Consider the following 19,445-nt stretch of genomic DNA (forward strand, 5'->3'; position numbering starts at 1 on the left):
TCGCCGCAACTAGAGAAAGCCTGCGCAGAGCAACAAAGACCCAGCAGAGCCTCCCCCACCCCCGAATAAATAAATAAATTAAATTAACAATAAGGTAAACAAGATATAATCAGAAGGATGTTTAGTCTGCTTAAGGATAAATACAGATAAAATAGGTTTCAAAGTTGCTGAAATCTATAGAAAAAAATTTCCATTTGCTCAACTTAGTATACTAATTGTACATCATATACCTAAAAAGGAAGATGAACCAATTTTAATACAGCACCATGTGTATTTGAAAACAATATTTTAGAAATACTTTTTTTTTTTTTAGATGTTGGGGGTAGGAGCTTATTAATTTATTTATTTATTTTTGCTGTGTTGGGTCTTCGTTTCTGTGTGAGGGCTTTCTCTAGTTGTGGCAAGCGGGGGCCACTCTTCATCGTGGTGCGCGGGCCTTTCACTATCACGGCCTCTCTTGCTGCGGAGCACAGGCTCCAGACACGCAGGCTCAGTAGTTGTGGCTCACGGGCCTAGTTGCTCTGCAGCATGTGGTATCTTCCCAGACCAGGGCTCGAACCCGTGTCCCCTGCATTGGCAGGCAGATTCTCAACCACTGTGCCACCAGGGAAGCCCTAGAAATACTTCTTTTTTTTAATGGAACTGCTTAATTTTTTAACGTATTCTGTACCTTCTAATATATTTCTTATCTAGAAATTGATACAATGCAGTTTCAGTTTACACAATACATCTATGAATTTGGAACTAAGTAGAAAGGTCTCCCCTACATAGCTGAAACAGCAGTTATGAAGACTTTAGGTATTATTCTAAGTATAAAGTTCTTATGCAGAGTATATTATGCTTTTAATTTTAACCATCTATCTCTTGATACTCAGAGAATATAAGGTGTAATGTAGAAAGAAAAAAATATTGTTATGTCTTTCATTCCCTGTCAAGGGGCTGGAAAACAGAAAATTGTTTTAGAAGTGTTTGCATCAAAAAGGTTTAAAAAACCAATTATTATATGTATTGTTTGTATTGAGCCTAGAGAAATGAGGCATTATCATACTGGGGGTTTTTAATGGGTATTAATTAAAATATTTTATATTGTGGCTTATGTTGGCAATTTTTCTAAGCCTCATGGTCATTTAAGTAATGTCACCTTTACTCCAATAAATTACTGATATGATTATTACAAAGAGAACCATTTAACAGCAATCTGACTGATGTAAAAAACATTAATGAACCTGTAAAACCTGCTCATTTGCACCTTGGAAAATGGCTGGTTCTAAAACTAAGGCAGTTAAAATAAATCTAGATCATCAGGTACTTAAAAAACAAACGAAAACAACTCCCTAAGACCAAAGCTGAAAAATTTTAGCAGTAGAATAATGACAGTATTAGTTCACAACCCAAAGGATAAAATAAATATCTAGGAGTCCATACTTATGTAAATAAATGACTAAAAAATAAATAAATGGGAGAGAAAAGTCAAGTCTTCCTTACAGAAGAATTATACTAATATCATGTGAATGAGTATTGGAGGCTTAAAATGTAATTTCCATGTCAGCATCCTATCCATATTCCAAGGTGATGAGCATCTCAAACAACCTATACAGAAGTAAAGTTGGTTCCCTATGGAAAATTATTAAATGACTCAAAAAGGAACCCTGGTAATAATAAGGACCCAAATACATAAAATCTTTGTGATGAAACTCATGAGAATAGAAATGTTATATTTATAAATGAAGATTTTTCTGTTATTTAAAATATCAGTATGTGTAGAAAATGAAATTATATACTAGAATAAACAACTTTCTCCATCTTTCTAAAAGAGTATACATTCAAGCTGAACCAAAAAAAAAAAAAAAAAAGCTTTAAATCCTCTTATTTGGAAAATGGAGACAGCTTTGCAGTCTCTTTAAAGTGAAGACAGTGTTTTAGAAATATATCCTGAATAGATATGGATGGAATTATACAGTATCTTGAATTTCATATGAAATTTGGGATTGAAGTGGGAAGGGGGTTGAGTTAAAGTTGAGAGCAGGCATGAGCTGATGAATGTTGTATCTAGGTGATATGTACATGAGGATTCATTGGACTCTTAGCCCTATCTTTGTGTATGCTTAAATTTTTCAATAGTTTAACATTTATACAGTGAGTTTGACTTCAAGATCTACTATAAAGCTACAGTAATCAAAATTAAGACAGTGTGGTACTGGTGAAAGAACAATGAGATTAATGGTATAGAACAGGGAACCCCAAAATAGACCCACATGAATACACAGTTAACTGATTTATGACAAAGGAGCAAAGTTAATACAATGGAGAAGAGATAGTCTTTTTTACAAATGGTGCTGAACGTCAACATGCAAAACACATGAATCTAGACAGACCTACACCATTCACAAAAATTCACTCAAAAAGGATTAGAGACAAATAAGGAACACGAAACTATAAAATTCTAGAATATAAGAAAGGAGAAAATCTAGATGACCTTGGATATGGGATGACTTTTAGATACAACACCAAAGGCATGACCCATGAAAGAAATAACTGATAGGCTGAACTTCATTAAAATTAAAAATGTCTGCTCTGCAAAAGATGTCAAGACAAAGACAAGACAAGCCACAGACTTGGAGAAATATTTGGAAAAGATACATCTGATAAAGGGCTGTTATCCAAAATATACAAAGAGCTCTTAAAGCTCAACAGTGAGAAAGCAAACAACTTGATTAAAAAATGGGCCAAGGACTTGAACAGACAACTCACCAAAGAAGATATACAGATGGCAAATAAGCTTATGAAAAGATGTTCAACATCATACGTAATTAGGGAAGTGCAAATTAAAACAAGATACGGGGACTTCCCTGGTGGTCCAGTGGTAAAGAATCCGCCTTCTAATGCAGGGGACGCGGGGTCAATCTCTGGTCAGGGAACTAAGATCCCACATGCTGCAGGGAAACTAAGCCCACGCGCCACAACTACTGAACTCGTGTGCCACAACTACTGAACTCGCGCACTACAACGGAAGAGACCGCATGCTGCAAGTAAGACCTGACCCAGCCAAAAAATAATAAATATTTTTTAAAAAAAGATACAACTACACACCTATTAGAATAGCCAAACTCCAGGACACTGACAACACTAAATGTTGGCAAGAATGTGGAGCAAAAGGAACACTCATTCATTGCCAGTGGGGACAGAAAACAGTACAGCCACTATGAAAGACAATTGGGCAGCTTCTTGCAAAATTAAATATGCTCTTATCAAATAGTCTAGCAATCAGAGTCCTCGGTTTATACCAAAATGAGTCCACACAAAAACCTGCACAAGGTTTATAGCAGCTTTATTCATATTTGCCAATTTATATAGAGGCAAACAAGATATCCTTCAGCAGGTGAATGGATGAATAAACTATGGTACATCTAGACAATGGAAAGTTATTTGGCTCTAAAAAGAAATGAACTATAGAGACATGAAAAGACACGGAGCATCCTTAAATGCATATTACTAAGGCAAAGAACTGAAAAAGGAAAACTACGGAGATAGTAAAAAGACTAGTGATTGCCAGGATTTGTAGGGGAAAGAGGAATGAATAGGCAGGACATGGAGGATTTTTAGGGCAGTGAAACTATTTTGTAAGATATCACAATGGTGGAGGCATGTCATTATACGTTTGTCAAAACCAACAGAATGAACACCACCAAGAGCAAACCTCAGTGTAAACTATGGACTTCAGGTGATAATGATGTATTAGCATATGTTCATTGACTGTAATAAATGTAATACTGTGGTGAAGGATGTTGATAGTCAGGAGATGGGTGGGGGCAGAGAGTATATGGGAACCTCCTGCATTTTCCACCCTATTTTGTTATGAACCTAAAACTTCTCTAAAAAAAAAAAATTAAAACAAATTTTTAAAAGAAACAGTGAGTTTAATATACCTGAGCTATTTCATATGAAAATAGGCCCCCCTCCACTCATGTGTACTGACTACCCCAAACGCTAAAATAAAAACATTAGAATAAAATTAGCTTTTCACCTTGCTCTAAAACATTCACTTTCAGTAAGAGAAATGTTGTTACATTAAATATAAGCTCTATGAAGTCCAAAAAAATTACCTTTTATTTCATAAAGCATATTTTGGAAAGGCATAGTTTATAAACTTTTTTTTTTTTTTTTTTTCTTTTTGCGGTATGCGGGCCTCTCACTGCTGTGGCCTCTCCCGTTGCGGAGCACAGGCTCCGGATGCGCAGGCCCAGCGGCCATGGCTCACGGGCCCAGCCGCTCCGCGGCATATGGGATCCTCCCAGACCGGGGCACGAACCCGTATCCCCTGCATCGGCAGGCGGACTCTCAACCACTGCGCCACCAGGGAGGCCCTATAAACTTTATTCTTCATCCTGCCATCTCTTTTATTTTATTACCGTGCTGTTGAAGTCGAGAAAAAGACACTGAATGTACCCACTTGTCTTATGAATTCCAAGACAGCCTGGAGGGCATTAGTACCAACTTAAGTTTTGTACCAGGACAATACCATGTCTGTTATCTTCTGTGGACACAGACTACTTAAAAGCTACACAGGGGAACACATCATGACATTGTCATGCCATAAGATACTCATATTAGCAAGCTTGGGCTACTATAACAAAATACCATAGACTGGGTGGCTTAAACAACAATTTTTCACAGTTTTGAAGGCTGGGAAGTCCAAGATCAAGGCGTTGGCAGACTCGGTTCCTGGTGAGAACCCACTTCCTAGCTTGCAGCTGGCTGCCTTCTTGCTTTGTCTTCACGTGGGCAGAGAAAGAGAAAGGAAGCAAGCTCTCTGGTGTGTCGTCTTATAAGGGCACTATTTCTATGATGACAACCCCACACTCACCAATTCACTGAAACCTAATTACTTCCCGAAGTCCCTACCTCCAAATACTATCACACTGGGAGTTAGGACTTCAACATGTGGATTTCGGAGGACATAAACATTCAGTCCATAGATACCATAGCAGTGTATTGGTGGTCCATCTCTCTGACATTGGGTTAGATTTCCCTGAAAAGACCAGAGTGGGTAGGTGATTGGCAATATCATAAACAATTAAATTATTCAGTATGGATAGCACATGTTTACTTCTTTTAAAAAAGTCATGTTTAATAAATTTTCTAATTTATTATTTTTCTCAAAAAAAAGTCTCTTTCCCCCCTGATTAGGCCTATGTAAAACAACACATTGTATGCGTACTGGTTTGAGACATTTTTTCCTTCCATGAGGTAACTGCTATGCTCTTCACTTTACATGTTTTATACTACACCACACAGGTGGAAGTATGGGTTTGAGGATCATTGAACACTGAATCTCCCTCAATACATCACAGTTATGGAAACACCTGTGTCCAGTAACTTTGAGTTGAACCACTCTGAAAATTCAGAGTGCTCAATTGCCCACAACACTTCTCATTTCTTATGACTATATGTTCAGCACCAGTATACAGGAAATAAGCTTTCCGAATGCAGTGGTTTCCAAATTTTGTTACTGAGAAATCTGAAGAATCTACATAAGGAATTTTTTCATGTTTCTGTGAAGTAAAATATACTCATGACACAAGTTGATCTTAGGTCTAAGAGTTCTAAGACATGAGAAACAAGAGTCCCAGTCATTTGAAAACCAATCTCAATCTAATTACAGGGATAAATAAGAACTGTTTTTTGTTAAGCAGAATGCATTTTAGAGTGGTTCTCACTCAGTCATAAACTACAAAATAAAATTAAGCCCAACCTAGGTAGAACTAATCATAATTCCTCACGTATTCACTCCCTCCTTACCTAAACCCCTGAAATAAAGAGAATGTATTAAAGAAGGTAAGTGTCTATTGATTTGAAATTGATAAACTTAATTATCCTTTAGGACATTAAAAAAAGAGGTTAGAGGGTTAGAGCAGAGGTTTTAAAATACTGGTGGACATCCATGGGGGAGGGGATAAAGCAGTAGTTTGTTTTAATCTTAGGGTGAACTCTAATAGTTAAATAGAAAAAACAAAAGCAAAAATCTGTACTCTAGATAAAGTGGGGGTAGGAAACTAGGGCTCCAAGAAACAACAGTTAAAATTTTTTAAAAAGCATATAATTTAGGTTATGAAAAACTTTTCATATAAAACATAAAATTTTGTAAAGGGACTGTTTCTTCTTCATTAATCCCAAAATATTTATGTATCTAAATTAAATAATGCCCTTTGAGTCACTAGAAAAACATATATAAACAAGTTGTTTTAAAAATAATATGGGCTTCCCTGGTGGCGCAGTGGTTGGGAGTCCGCCTGCCGATGCAGGGGACGCGAGTTCGTGCCCCGGTCTGGGAGGATCCCACGTGCCGCGGAGCGGCTGGGCCCGTGAGCCATGGCTGCTGAGCCTGTGCGTCCGGAGCCTGTGCTCCGCGATGGGAGAGGCCACAACAGTGAGAGGCCTGCGTACTGCAAAATAAATAAATAAATAAATAAATAAATAAAATAGAAAATAAAAATAAATAAAAATAATATGAGGGTAACTACTAGAAGCTAAAGCTAAAAGAGTTAGAACTAGTTGCATCTGGAGAGTAGGAACTGGTGGTGTGAAAAGGAAGGACATATATTTACTATACATCCCAGTAATTCCACTCCTAGAGAAATGAAAACATTTTATGTCCAAACAAAGACTTGTGGCACTGGAGGCCAAGGTCACAGCTCCATGGATGTACAGAAAAGTTCAGAGTTTAACCATAAGGAAGTACAATCTTTGCCGAGAAGACACAGCAACAGATAGACAGATAGATGTATATATATGTAACATCTTTTGTGTGTGTGTTACAGAATTTTTATGTTAAAGAAATTAAGAGAAAAAAGTTTAATTTTTAATATTTACCTACATATATATCATTTCTATCATTCTTTATTCCTTTCTATAGTTATAAATTACCACCTATTATCATTTCTCTTCAACCTAAACACCTTCTTGCAGTATCTCTTGTAATACAGTTCTACATATCAATTTTTCAATTTAGTTAATCTGAAAATGTCTTCATTCCATCTTTATTTTTGAAGAATGGTTTTGTTCAATATGGAATTCTTTGTTGACAGATTTCTCTCAACAATTTAAAGATGATATTCCATTGCTTCCTAGACTCCATTGTTTCTTATCAGCAGTTAGCCATAATCATTGTTTCTCTGTATATAATGCATTGTTTATCTCTGTCTGCTTTCAAGGTTTTCTCTTTCCCCTTTGATTTCAGAAGTATGACTATTATGTACATAGGTGTGACATTTTAATATTTTGCGTGGGAATTTGACGTGTTCCCTGGATCTGTACACTTGTTTTTTTCCCCCCTTAAACTTGAAACTTTTTTAGTTTTTATTTCTTCAGGTATTATTTCTACTCCATTCACCCTTTTCTCTCATTTTGGGACTTCAATTACAAGTATTTTATTCTGTTTCATATTGTTCCACATGGCTCTGAGACTGTTCACTTTTCTTCACTTGTTTTTCTCTTTGTTCTTCAGAATGAATAATTTCTATTAATCTATCTTCAGGTTTCTTAACACTTTTACAGCCTCATCCTGGCTATTAAACCTATCTAGCTTATTTTTCATTGAATCATTGTATTTTTCAGCCCTAGAATTTCCATTTTGTTCTTTCTTATAGTGTCTTTCCTGTTAAGATTCATTTATTCAATCAATACAACTATGTTGCTTTTTAATATTTTTGCCATATATATATATAGTATATATAATATATAAAATAGCTGCATTATTTGTCTAGTAATTGCCTCTTCTTGATTATCTTTCTATTGCCTACTTTTTCTCTTCAGCATTAGTTATTTTTTTGTTTCTCATGTCTGCTGATTTTTTCAAATCATATTCTGAATACTATCAACCATACACTATAAATTCTTCCTTGTGTTGCATTCCTCTGAAGTGTATTAATATTTGTTATAGCAGGCATTTTACTGGTTTCAAACTCCAAACTCTGGGTATCCTAATATGACCAACAAGTGACATCTCCATTTAGTTTCCAGTTGCTGCTCTTTTTTTGCTAGACACACTGGAGTCTTCTCCACACATGTAGAGTTGGTCAGCCAATGACTTGAATGGTGTTTACATGCATTTCCAGGGCTGCACCCTCCTGTGGTTCCCACACCTTTCTGGAATTTCTCCCCAAAAGTTTTAGGTATTCTTCCAGCCTTGAAGTCTGTTCTCTAATACCTAGGTAAGTGAAGCTGTAACTTTTTCCATTTTTATATGGGATAGGGGAATTCCCCCAGGCAAAAACCTAGAAACTCACACCTTGAAATTTCAGTCCTTCATGTGTAGAGTCCTCTCTAGTTTTGACTACTTTTTGTTTGTTTTTTGTTTGTTTGTTTGTTTTTTGCGGTACACGGGCCTCTCACTGTTGTGGCCTCTCCCGTTGTGGAGCACAGGCTCCAGACACGCAGGCTCAGCAGCCATGGCTCACAGGCCTAGCCGCTCCGCGGCATGTGGGATCTTCCCGGACCGGGGCACAAACCCGTGTCCCCTGCATTGGCAGGCAGACTCTCAACCACTGCGCCACCAGGGGAGCCCTTGCCTATTTTTGATCATCCTATAGTACACCTTTAGCTGCTGGTTTTCAAAATAATTTCCCAGAGAGTTAATCTGATCAAGATATTCCATTAATGGAAGCGGAAACTGTAAGTCCATGAAGTATATCTCAGCCGCAGGTCAGATGTCTTCATGCTTTTTATGTGAAAGTAAACCTTTCTCATATAACCCTCTACACCCCACTTTCCTCATATTTCCCATTACTTCACATTAGCCAGAACTGTGTTATATGCCCATTCCTAAACCTATCACCTACAAGGGGAATGTAATTAACATTAGACTAGTTTAGGCTGGGAAGCAACATAGCTTCTGCAAAGACACCTGGGTGCTCAATCCCTGTAGAAAATCTGTCTGCAAGGAAGAAGACCTGTTTGCATAGGGGTTGTCTGCTGGAGACAATCAACAGTGTCTGCCACTTTCTCTATACCACCTAGACAACAATGCAGTAGCAGAATCTGTCTGACGTAACCATTTTGGAACTCTGGAGTCTATCGAAGGCTTGCAACTTCCAATAGGACTTCAGTAATTTTAAGATATGTATCAGAAACTTAAAGTCTTGTATATATACAGCTAAATGAATAATAGAATAAAATTGACTGTTTTAAATTACCACATTATTAGATTACATAAAATCATAATCTTTTCTGAGATGAATATCGAAAACTACTAAGCAGCAAAATCACAAATTTAAAAATTAAATAACTGACTTGTCAGAAGATAAATTCAATATTAATCATATTTACTCCTTTATGCTACAGTAATAAGACTAACACAGAGAAAAATATAAGGAAATAAATGGACTATAAGGTCAAGAAAACACCATGATATAAATATCCATGACAGAATGTCAAGGAGAAAAGCACAGTGGAAAAAGGACAGACATCAGAGGAGGGCAGCAGAATTCATCACATTTTTTAACGTCTTAAGCTCTAAGTTTCTCCTCCTAAAATTCATTTAGTACCCGTTAAAATTCATAAAATACTTTTAATACTGTCAACATTTTGGGGCTACTAGGTAAATATGGTGAGAGAAAGACAGAAAACAGAATTTCTTTCCCCAATATAAATAATATGCGGAAAATTAAAACTAGCAAAAAATAAGTCAGTGGAGAAAGAAACAAGAAGAGAAACACAATCTAATGGCATAAACTTTTTTAAAAGTTTTTTTTAAAAAGAAAAGACTCTAGAAAAACATATTCCTCACTTCTTGAGACTGTTCATGATTAACCTTTGCCTGCTAGACAGAAGAAAACTGAGGGGTTATTCTTACCTTTCATCCTACTTGGGGTGGGGGGGTGGTGAGGGAGGTTGGCAGTGGAAACAGGTGGTGAGGAGAAGCAGGTGGGACAGTAAACAACAAGCCTGTCTCTCTCTGAAAGAACTGATGATTCTGGGGCAACACTGCCCAATAGAAACTTCTGTGATATCGGAAACATTTTATTTTATTTTATTTTATTTTATTTTATTTTTCTTTTTGCGGTATGCGGGCCTCTCACTGTTGTGGCCTCTCCCGTTGCGGAGCACAGGCTCCGGATGCGCAGGCCCAGCGGCCATGGCTCACGGGCCCAGCCGCTCCGCGGCATATGGGATCCTCCCAGACCGGGGCACGAACCCGTATCCCCTGCATCGGCAGGCGGACTCTTAACCACTGCGCCACCAGGGAGGCCCTCGGAAACATTTTATATCACACTATCCAACACTGTAGGCACTAGCCTCGCATGACTACTGAACCCTTAATGTGGGGCCAGTGCAACTGAGGAAGTGATTTTCAATTTCAGTTAATTTAAGTTTAAATAGCCACATGTGGCTAGCAATTACCATATTGGACAGGAGAATTCTTGGGTTAAACAATGAATAAGAAAGAACAATTTAAAGTTCAAGAAAAATTCTCCATAGGAACATAGTAGGTGGCATCAATGTCACTATAGGACATTTAAGAAAGGTCCCGAAGAAGTGCTCAAGTATTCTGAAAACGACATCCATCTCTGCTAAGACTGAATGTACTAACCCACAAATTACTCCTTTCCCCAAATGCCCTAAGGCTACTAAACAAAAAGGAATAAGGCACAAAATACCCACAATCAGATTGAAACTGAGAGGAAAAAACAAACTGTCTTTAGGTGTGCTGGGACAGAATGAATAAGTCACACTATATCAGAACAAATAAAATGTCTATACCAGCACTTCCCAAGTAGTTGCAATATGAAAAGAGCATAATAACTGTGCAATACATTCACAGCACAAAAGGGGGGGGGGGAACATGCAAAAAACAAAGAAATCATTCTGGAAGAAAATCCTCCATATATCAAAAGAAATTCTCCAGCAAGTTACTAAGAACATGAACTCAAAAAAACCACATGTTCGAACCACAGAATAAAGGAAATATAAGATTTAAACCTGAGTATAGAAACTTAAAGATGAAAGCTGTATCATTACCAAATTAAATAAAAACTATAAATAACAGATTAGATCACTGAAAATCAAATTACTGACAGAAAAAAAAAGACTGGAGATAAAGGAATACAAATAAAAAGACAAACATTAAAGCAATTTTTTAAAGAGGTGACAGATACAGTAGGCAGATTATAAAATAGAACAATTGGTATTCCTGAAGCATATAACTGACAAATGGAGTATGAAAAAAAGTTTGAATATCAAATTTAAAAATTCAAACATAAAAGGCAATTCCCTAAAATAAAGGAAGAAGTGAATATACATAGCATATAAAATGATCCACACTGAGAGGCAACCTTGCTAATCTTCAAACTATTTTAAGAAAAAAAAAACCCAAAAAAAGATATTTGAGGATACAAACAAAAAAACCAAGTTACCTGCAGAAAAGAAAAATCTGTGGCTACAGAGCTCTCAAAAGGTATCCCAACATTTATATCCAACCAAGAAGTCAAGTGTAAAAGTAGCAAGACATTTCAAACATATAAGACCTAAGAGAATACTGATCCAAGAGTCCAGGCAAAATATCAAGTGTGAGAGTGACACTACAAAGTCTCAAAATTTTATCTCTAATCTACCCATTCTTAAGAAGGTACTGGAAGATGTTCTCCATCCAGGAAGACCAAAAAAGAAGACATTAGGGAGACGAAGGCCTAAGAAATAGAGGATTTAACACAGAAAAGAGAAGAAATTATGTTCCAGAACAACAGCTGTGTAGCAAGCCTAGCAAGCAATCAGGTTAGAAAAGGAGGGTAAAGCCTCCAGGAGAATGTCTCCTGGAAGAGTATGAAGTTATTGGAATACTGGATATATGACAACAGTACTAACTAGGACTGTGTTCAGCTATATATAACAGAAATATCAAGTTATCCATAGGAGAACATTTTTTTTTTCTCAGTACCATCCACTTTCAGAGTGTGGCTTCATCCTCATGCCTGCAAAATGGCTGCTGTACCTCTAATCATCACACATACATTCCAAGAAGAAACAATGAAAAAAGGCAAAGGGTAAAATATATATGTCAAGTAAGCCTGTCAGAAAAATAATAGCTTTCCTAGAATCTCTGCCAGAATATTTCTACAACTATCTCAATTTCTACAACTGGGTCATATAGCCATTTCCGACTCCAACGGTGTTTGAGGAAGTTGGTTATTTTTAACTAGACTTATCACTACTCTGAACAAAAATCAGGATTCTGTTATTTAATAAGTGGAGTTGGAGAACTGATATTAGGTAGGCAACTAGCAGTATCTCAACAAATGCATATAAAATAATATTTGGAGAGGATTTAATTTTCTGATGGAGAATTTGGAGTGCTTTGTAATAGTGACATGATAAACTAGGCAAATTAAAAATGAGGTAATTTTTGATTCCAGGAAGAACTTAAAGTTCCACAAAAAAGGAGATGAAAATGTTACTATACAGCATAAATAATATTCATAGTCATAATTAAATGAACAATAAACACTGGTTGAAAAACTGTAATACAATTATATTGCAAAGATGGAACAGAGAAAATGGAAGCACACGGTAATACAATAGAAGAATGCCAAATCCTCCATTTCTATAATTGAAAGTCATGTCTAAAATTGATAAATCAAGAAACAGCAATATATGTATATTACTCAGAAATGGAGAAAGTTAAATGCACACAAATATACAAAAGCCTAAAAGAATTTGAAGGAGCTAATTCAGGCATGGGAAAAGGTGGGATAGGAAAGTGTTGCTTCTTATAAGCCTTGTATTATTTAACTTCTTTTTTTTAACCACATACATGTTACTTGAATAAAATTTTAAATGTTTCTTTAGAAAAGAAACTATGTAAGTTTAAAAAACCCAATCAAAAATAAACTATAAACAACAAAAAGAATAAGCAAACTTTAAGATAAATGCTCCATAACCAATGCAGGGAACAGAGACCTCATTTCAATATCAGCACATGGTCCATAGTTTCCCATTAAACTGCACATTGAACCCTTCCTCCGTCAATAGTTGCCTGAAAGAGTGAGCTAAAAACTTTTTTATTTGCATTGTAAAGCACGAATTCTACCACAACTCTTCACTATTTTGTTTTTTAAAAATTCCACAGAATAGCAAGTAAGATTCAAAAACAGCCCATTAGTAAGACAAAATACAAAATTTATTTTACAAAGAAAGTTAACCCATATAGAAAATTTAAAAAATAAAAAATAATCTCTAACACTTGGGTCCTCTAAAACAGGGCCTAGATGTGGCGTTTCGAGTCTATTCCCAAAATATTTTTGTACTTGCAGAAAATTGCTAATCAAGAAGTATGTACATGAATTTTGTGTTCTGATGGGTCCTTATTTTATAGCTACCCTTGAAAAACTTAAGAAACGTATCTTAAAAATATTTGAAAGAAAATTGTAAACTTGGAACTTTCATACACCTATATAAGGTTTTATAATTGAAATACAGATATAATGAGAGGAAGAAAAGTAAAATCATCATTTTCAATTTCAAAATGACATACATATTCCCACCAGAATGTTATTACCTAGATTCATATGCTAAAAAGTAACTGTGAACATACAGAATTTTAAGTTCTAAATTAGTGAAGTAAAATATTTTGGTAATTCTTGCAAAACCATCACATCCTAGAGGAAGTTCAACTTTAATTCATAAAATTAAAGACATTCTTGTCAGGCCCAGTTTCACTTCAGTTTATAATTAATGCCACTACTGTCTTTTTTAATCACTCTTAAAATTTACTTGATTTTTTTATAACATTTATTTTTAAAAATCTATTACTTCGGGCCTCCCTGGTGGCGCAAGTGGTTAAGAGTCCGCCTGCCGATGCAGGGGATACGGGTTCGTGCCCCGGTCTGGGAGGATCCCATATGCCGCGGAGCGGCTGGGCCCGTGAGCCATGGCCGCTGGGCCTGCGCATCCGGAGCCTGTGCTCCGCAACGGGAGAGGCCACAACAGTGAGAGGCCCACATACCGCAAAAAGAAAAAAAAAAAAAAAATCTATTACTTCTATAAAAGCAACTTTAGACTTAGAGACTTACATTTAGGCTTCAAGTATTCTCCTACAATAGGCTTGAATGATACAAAGAAAACATTTAAGTAATTTTATATCCTTGAAAATTATACAAAGTTGACCTAGAATTTTAAAAAAGCCACTTGGACTGCAAAGAGTAAGGTAAATTTAAGAAAATAAAAATGCAAATATGCATTTTAGCAGTCTCTTGAATTTATTAACCTAAAAGGTTTAATTTCCATTTTCCTGCATCAGCTGTATTTATAAAATGTCGTGCCCTATAAACAACGCTGTTATTTTCTATAGTCAAGCACCCTCTTAACAAATCTTCTCATTAATATGTAAATTCAAAGTCAATCGGTCTTCTCCCTGACAGCCCCATGAATTCCTAGTGCACTGTATAATCGGCTTTGACTTGGCATCCACTATTTATCATCAAAGATGTCAGTTAGAAAAATTATGGAAAATGCACTGCAATTGATATGACTGCAATCTACTTTGTCAACACTTAATTGTTCCTCAAATCATACATTTACATATAAACAGGCTAAGTACTGATCTATAATGATGCAAATAAACTAAATTAAAAATCTCTTCTGCCCCTGAAGAAGCTTGTTTGTATATGATGTGTTCATTTGAAGACTTACTGACAAAAGCATGTATATCAGCTCATCTCAAAAAGTACTTCTACTAATTTTCAATTCCTCAAAAAAAAAAATTTTGCTACCCTTCAAGCGTATGAACACAAACAAATGTTTTAAAGAATTCAATGAGAAACATAATTTTTCTCTTTGAAAAGCAAATGTAATTATGGTTGTTAGCTAACTGCAATGTCTGAGCACTAAGGATTGGGGAGGGGGCTTCAAAATTAGCTTCGACTAGAACACGATAAGCAAACACTCAGAAACTTATTAAATGAGCAAAAATATATTTTAATTTAAATGTCACGAGTGAACAGATATAAAGGAAAGAATGTTGACCTAGGGATTAGATTATTCTGTTTATATTTCTGGCTCCACCTTTTATAAGCAATATTACCTTAGGTGAGTAATTAAAATCTATACATCTCAGTTTTGTCACCTATAAAATGGGTATAATAATTCGCACTGCCCTATCTCAAATAAAATAGAACATAAGAAAATACACCAAAATAATAATTTGCTAAATATTAAGTATCATAGTATTACTCTTCACATTTTCTTAGTACTTAAAAAGAGAAACCTCTTGATTTTAATGAATTCGATATTTATTATTTTAGGTAACAAGTCAATGAATTATTTTAGTGAGTTTTCTCACTCGTAAATCCTTTCTCTTCAAGGTAAATGGCTCTTTATACATCATAAAATGGTGTTTACATAGCATTTATGCAAGTGACTTCTGCCTTATGTAAAGAGATGGGATGCTAGAATGAACCCCCTTCTATTCTGCTAATTCTGTGAAAAAACACATTCAAGTGTTGATGATTAAGAGACATAAAAGGATATTAACAACTCAGCACTAACTCTGCTGGAGTACTGTTCCAATTTCTTTCTATTCTATAATACTTTAACAGTTCTTTACTCCATCGTATGCTTTTTACAACATGAGAAGTGAAGAATGAAAGCAGATATAAATGCTGAATACTTCTCAGTTTCTTCCAGGTATGGTCAAACGTTGCTTTAGAAATCGGCAAACTGAATCATAAAGTTAAAATCACCCTGCCTAGTCCTAAAAAGTTGGATGCAACTTGAAGTCTAGGCCAAAAAGTCCCCAAGACTATAAGTGGCTGGACTGCTCATTCTAAAGTTTCTCCATTAAACAGAATTAACAGCTAGTCACAGAGATGGGTTAACTGAAAGAGTGAGCGTGGACATAGTCTAAATTATGATAATCCACCTGAACTTTCATTTTATAAAATATATTTGCACCAAAAGTCTTACATCTTTGACAATCCCTTACTTCTAACACTACAATAAGGATGACACTTTCAAATCTTTCCCTCTGGTACTTAACAGAACACATATGTATACAAGGAGACACAAGCCTGCTATCCTGATTATTTTGGAGTCAAACGATATCATTTTTTTAAATAGCTTTATTGGAGTCCGATATCATTTTAAATCAATAAATAAAGTGAAATGTATTATTCAAAGTAAAATCTATAACCACCAAAACAAGTGAAATTCAGTGGTTGCCAGTAATTGTCTCTAAGGGGTCGACCAAGAGTTATGAGAAGGAAGACTTATTTTTTATTTCACCAAGTGCTTGAATTGCTTCTGTAACTAAAAAAAAAAATACATATGATTATAGTTAGCTACACCCTTATAAATGTTCTACTGAAGTGGTTTTCTTTCTTTTCCTTCCTTAAGCCAAGGAGTCTTTCTCAAAGGGAAATCATATGCAAAGCTGCCTATGAAAGGCAAGCAAAGGTGAAGTTGCTCCGTTGGAATGGTGGCAAGAGCCAGAGAGTTGCACACTCGAGAATGTCACTGCCCCCCGTGGTTGCTCCTGCGGCAGTGCTAGCTTCCTGAGGACAGCTGTGCACTCGGAAGCCACAAAATTCGTCTACTAACCACATAATTTAGAATAATGCCAAAGTCAGATTGCAAATAAATGGCAAAGATAAGAAATGATTTAGCACAATTCCAGTGTACCCAGGACAATGATCAGACTTCATCTCGTGTTTGTAAAAATTAACGTTCACAGAGCTACATGTGAAACACAAAGAATGCATTATAGTACCAATTTTAAAAACTATCTGTCGAAAGAATAAATATATATGTTAGTGTAGAATTTAACTCTCCTGCTTTGTGCATAGCTTTAAAAACTAATTTTATCTAAAATAAGATGAAACAAAATTCAAGGAACAGAAACACAAACAGACAAAGTACAAAAACAGAGATTTTAAAGTCTACTTTTAGAAGATAAGGTAAGGAAAATACATTTTTTAAACTCCAGTTTCTATATAATGATAAAGCAGGGATCACTTGCATACAGCTACTGAAGATGATTTGATGACGACAGGAAAGTAAAATTTTAAATTTTAAATAGAGACAGTGGTTAGATAACATAAAATTACCTACAATCTTACACAATAGGAAAAAAATATATCTGAAGAGCATTCTGGAAAGGAACTGGCTGAAATCAAACAGATGGCTATTAGCAACAAAAATCTCTCTTCAAAGGAGAGACAAAAGGGTCAAGACACTTGCAGCATGGACATGTTGCTTAATCCAGCAAAAGTGCCATCAAAAGTTTACTTCGTTCAATGATAAAATTTCATCAATCTAAGAGCCCTATGTGGTATTAGACTTTTACATACGAATACTTTAAAACATACTTTGGGGCCTCCCTGGTGGCGCAAGTGGTTGAGAGTCCGCCTGCCGATGCAGGGGATACGGGTTCGTGCCCCGGTCTGGGAGGATCCCATATGCCGCGGAGCGGCTGGGCCCGTGAGCCATGGCCGCTGGGCCTGCGCATCCGGAGCCTGTGCTCCGCAACGGGAGAGGCCACAACAGTGAGAGGCCCACATACCGCAAAAAGAAAAAAAAAAAAAAAAAAAAAAAAAAAACATACTTTGAATTTTAAGTAGAATAACCCAATCACTTTTTAAATACTAAAATTAAGATAGAGTCAATATTACAGATAGCCTTCTGGATAAAGATATATTTTTTAAATTTTAAATACTTTTTAATACTAATGATACTTAGTAAAGGCAGAAAACATTGATGAATATTTTAAACATTTAAACTCCTTAAATATCTGAAAACTTGACATGTCACCTAAAGCAAGAATTACAAACATTTTTCCATTTTATATACATTTTTCTCTCACTTTAATATTATTTCTAATTAACAAAAGCAATTAGTACTGAACACTCAATCAAAGCCTATTCATAAGTTTGTATAAAAAACACTATGACATAATTGGGAGATATCTGGTCTTTTACTTTCTATACTGCTTTTAAAATCTATAAAACTGCTTTTTAAAAAGACAAAAAAGAAATATCACAAGATTAGAATGAATGAGAGTGCTATTCTTGTAATATTTAATGATTTCTTTAAACAACTTAAAGCTTACACTTAAATCTTAGATATACACTGAGAGATCTTTATTGCAAACTGTGTAATAAAGCTTTCTAAATTGTTAATATAATGAAAAGAATAAGGTATGCTTCTAATGTTAATCTACACAAAGAAAACAAATAACTTCACTGTAAGGTATACTTAATTATTAATTTTACTAAAATTCTACCAGCTTAAGTGAAAAAAAAGTAAAACAAACATTTTAGAAATTTAAAACTACAAAAAAGTAGTTTAAAAGTTCAACAATAGGGCCTCCCTGGTGGCGCAGTGGTTGAGAGTCCGCCTGCCGATGCAGGGGATACGGGTTCGTGCCCCGGTCTGGGAGGATCCCATATGCCGCGGAGCGGCTGGGCCCGTGAGCCATGGCCGCTGGGCCTGCGCATCCGGAGCCTGTGCTCCGCAACGGGAGAGGCCACAACAGTGAGAGGCCCGCATACCGCAAAAAGAAAAAAAAAAAAAAAAAAAAAAAAAAGTTCAACAATAATTTATCTGTAAAGGTGAGAAATTATCTTAGGTATAAATTCACATATGTTAGAGTCACATTACCTACTTCACAAGTGAGTACCTGGAACAGCTGGGTCTCAAAGGTGTGAAACTGACTAATAACCAAAAATATCCATGATCTGGCAATGTCACTGCAAACATCGTATCATGCTGCCACTTCTAACAAGGGGCTCTTGCCAGGCCTCATACTGAAAGTTTATACACTATGCCATTAAATATGCGTCAATCAGTGCCAAAACAACGAACAATTATCCTTGCATTTATATTGGTTTCTCCTGCTTTCCAAAAGAACATGAGAAAAATTAGTCCTCCTTAAACATGCAGACTTCTATATTTCTCTACTCTTAATTTTTTGTACACGTTAAAAAACTCATCCATTTTCTTATTATAATTTTTAAGTGTAAGATTATTCAACACTTACCTCTTTCCAAGGACTGACAAACTGTGTACGAGCATATCGAGTTAGCATGTGGATTATGACAACCTGCCCCCACTCTTCTACATCAACTAGTAAATTACACAGCTTGCGGTAATTCTTGTGAATGAGATCTATTCTATCCGGGCATACTTCTTCAAAAGCCATGACAACACTGCCAGCCACCAACTAGAAAAGAAAGAAATAGTAACTCATTAAAAAATGTTTTCCTTCCATCAAGGATTCCACTCAGGCATTATAGAGATGCAATCGGTGTTATGGCAATCAATATTAAAAGTATTCAGTCATTTGATTAATAAAATGTTCATGTTTGAATAACAAATTTTGAAGTCACTCCCTCAAAGAATAACTTTGATAGCTGTAACATGTCTGAAAAACAAATACTTTTCTAAAGTATTTGAATTAG

General features: G+C 35.7%; 1 protein-coding gene across 1 annotated transcript in view; it reads right to left on the reverse strand.

The window, feature by feature from the left end:
- The window catches only part of AP3B1 (adaptor related protein complex 3 subunit beta 1), a 281,724-nt gene that overhangs the window by 172,198 nt on the left and 90,081 nt on the right, over positions 1-19,445 (reverse strand). Inside the window, exon 7 of the mRNA XM_060093077.1 lies at positions 19,025-19,207. Coding sequence (XP_059949060.1) covers positions 19,025-19,207 — 183 coding nt within the window. The remainder of the gene's footprint in view (positions 1-19,024; positions 19,208-19,445) is intronic.

This window comes from Mesoplodon densirostris, chromosome 3 (assembly GCF_025265405.1).
Source record: "Mesoplodon densirostris isolate mMesDen1 chromosome 3, mMesDen1 primary haplotype, whole genome shotgun sequence".
Taxonomy (NCBI): domain Eukaryota; kingdom Metazoa; phylum Chordata; class Mammalia; order Artiodactyla; family Ziphiidae; genus Mesoplodon; species Mesoplodon densirostris.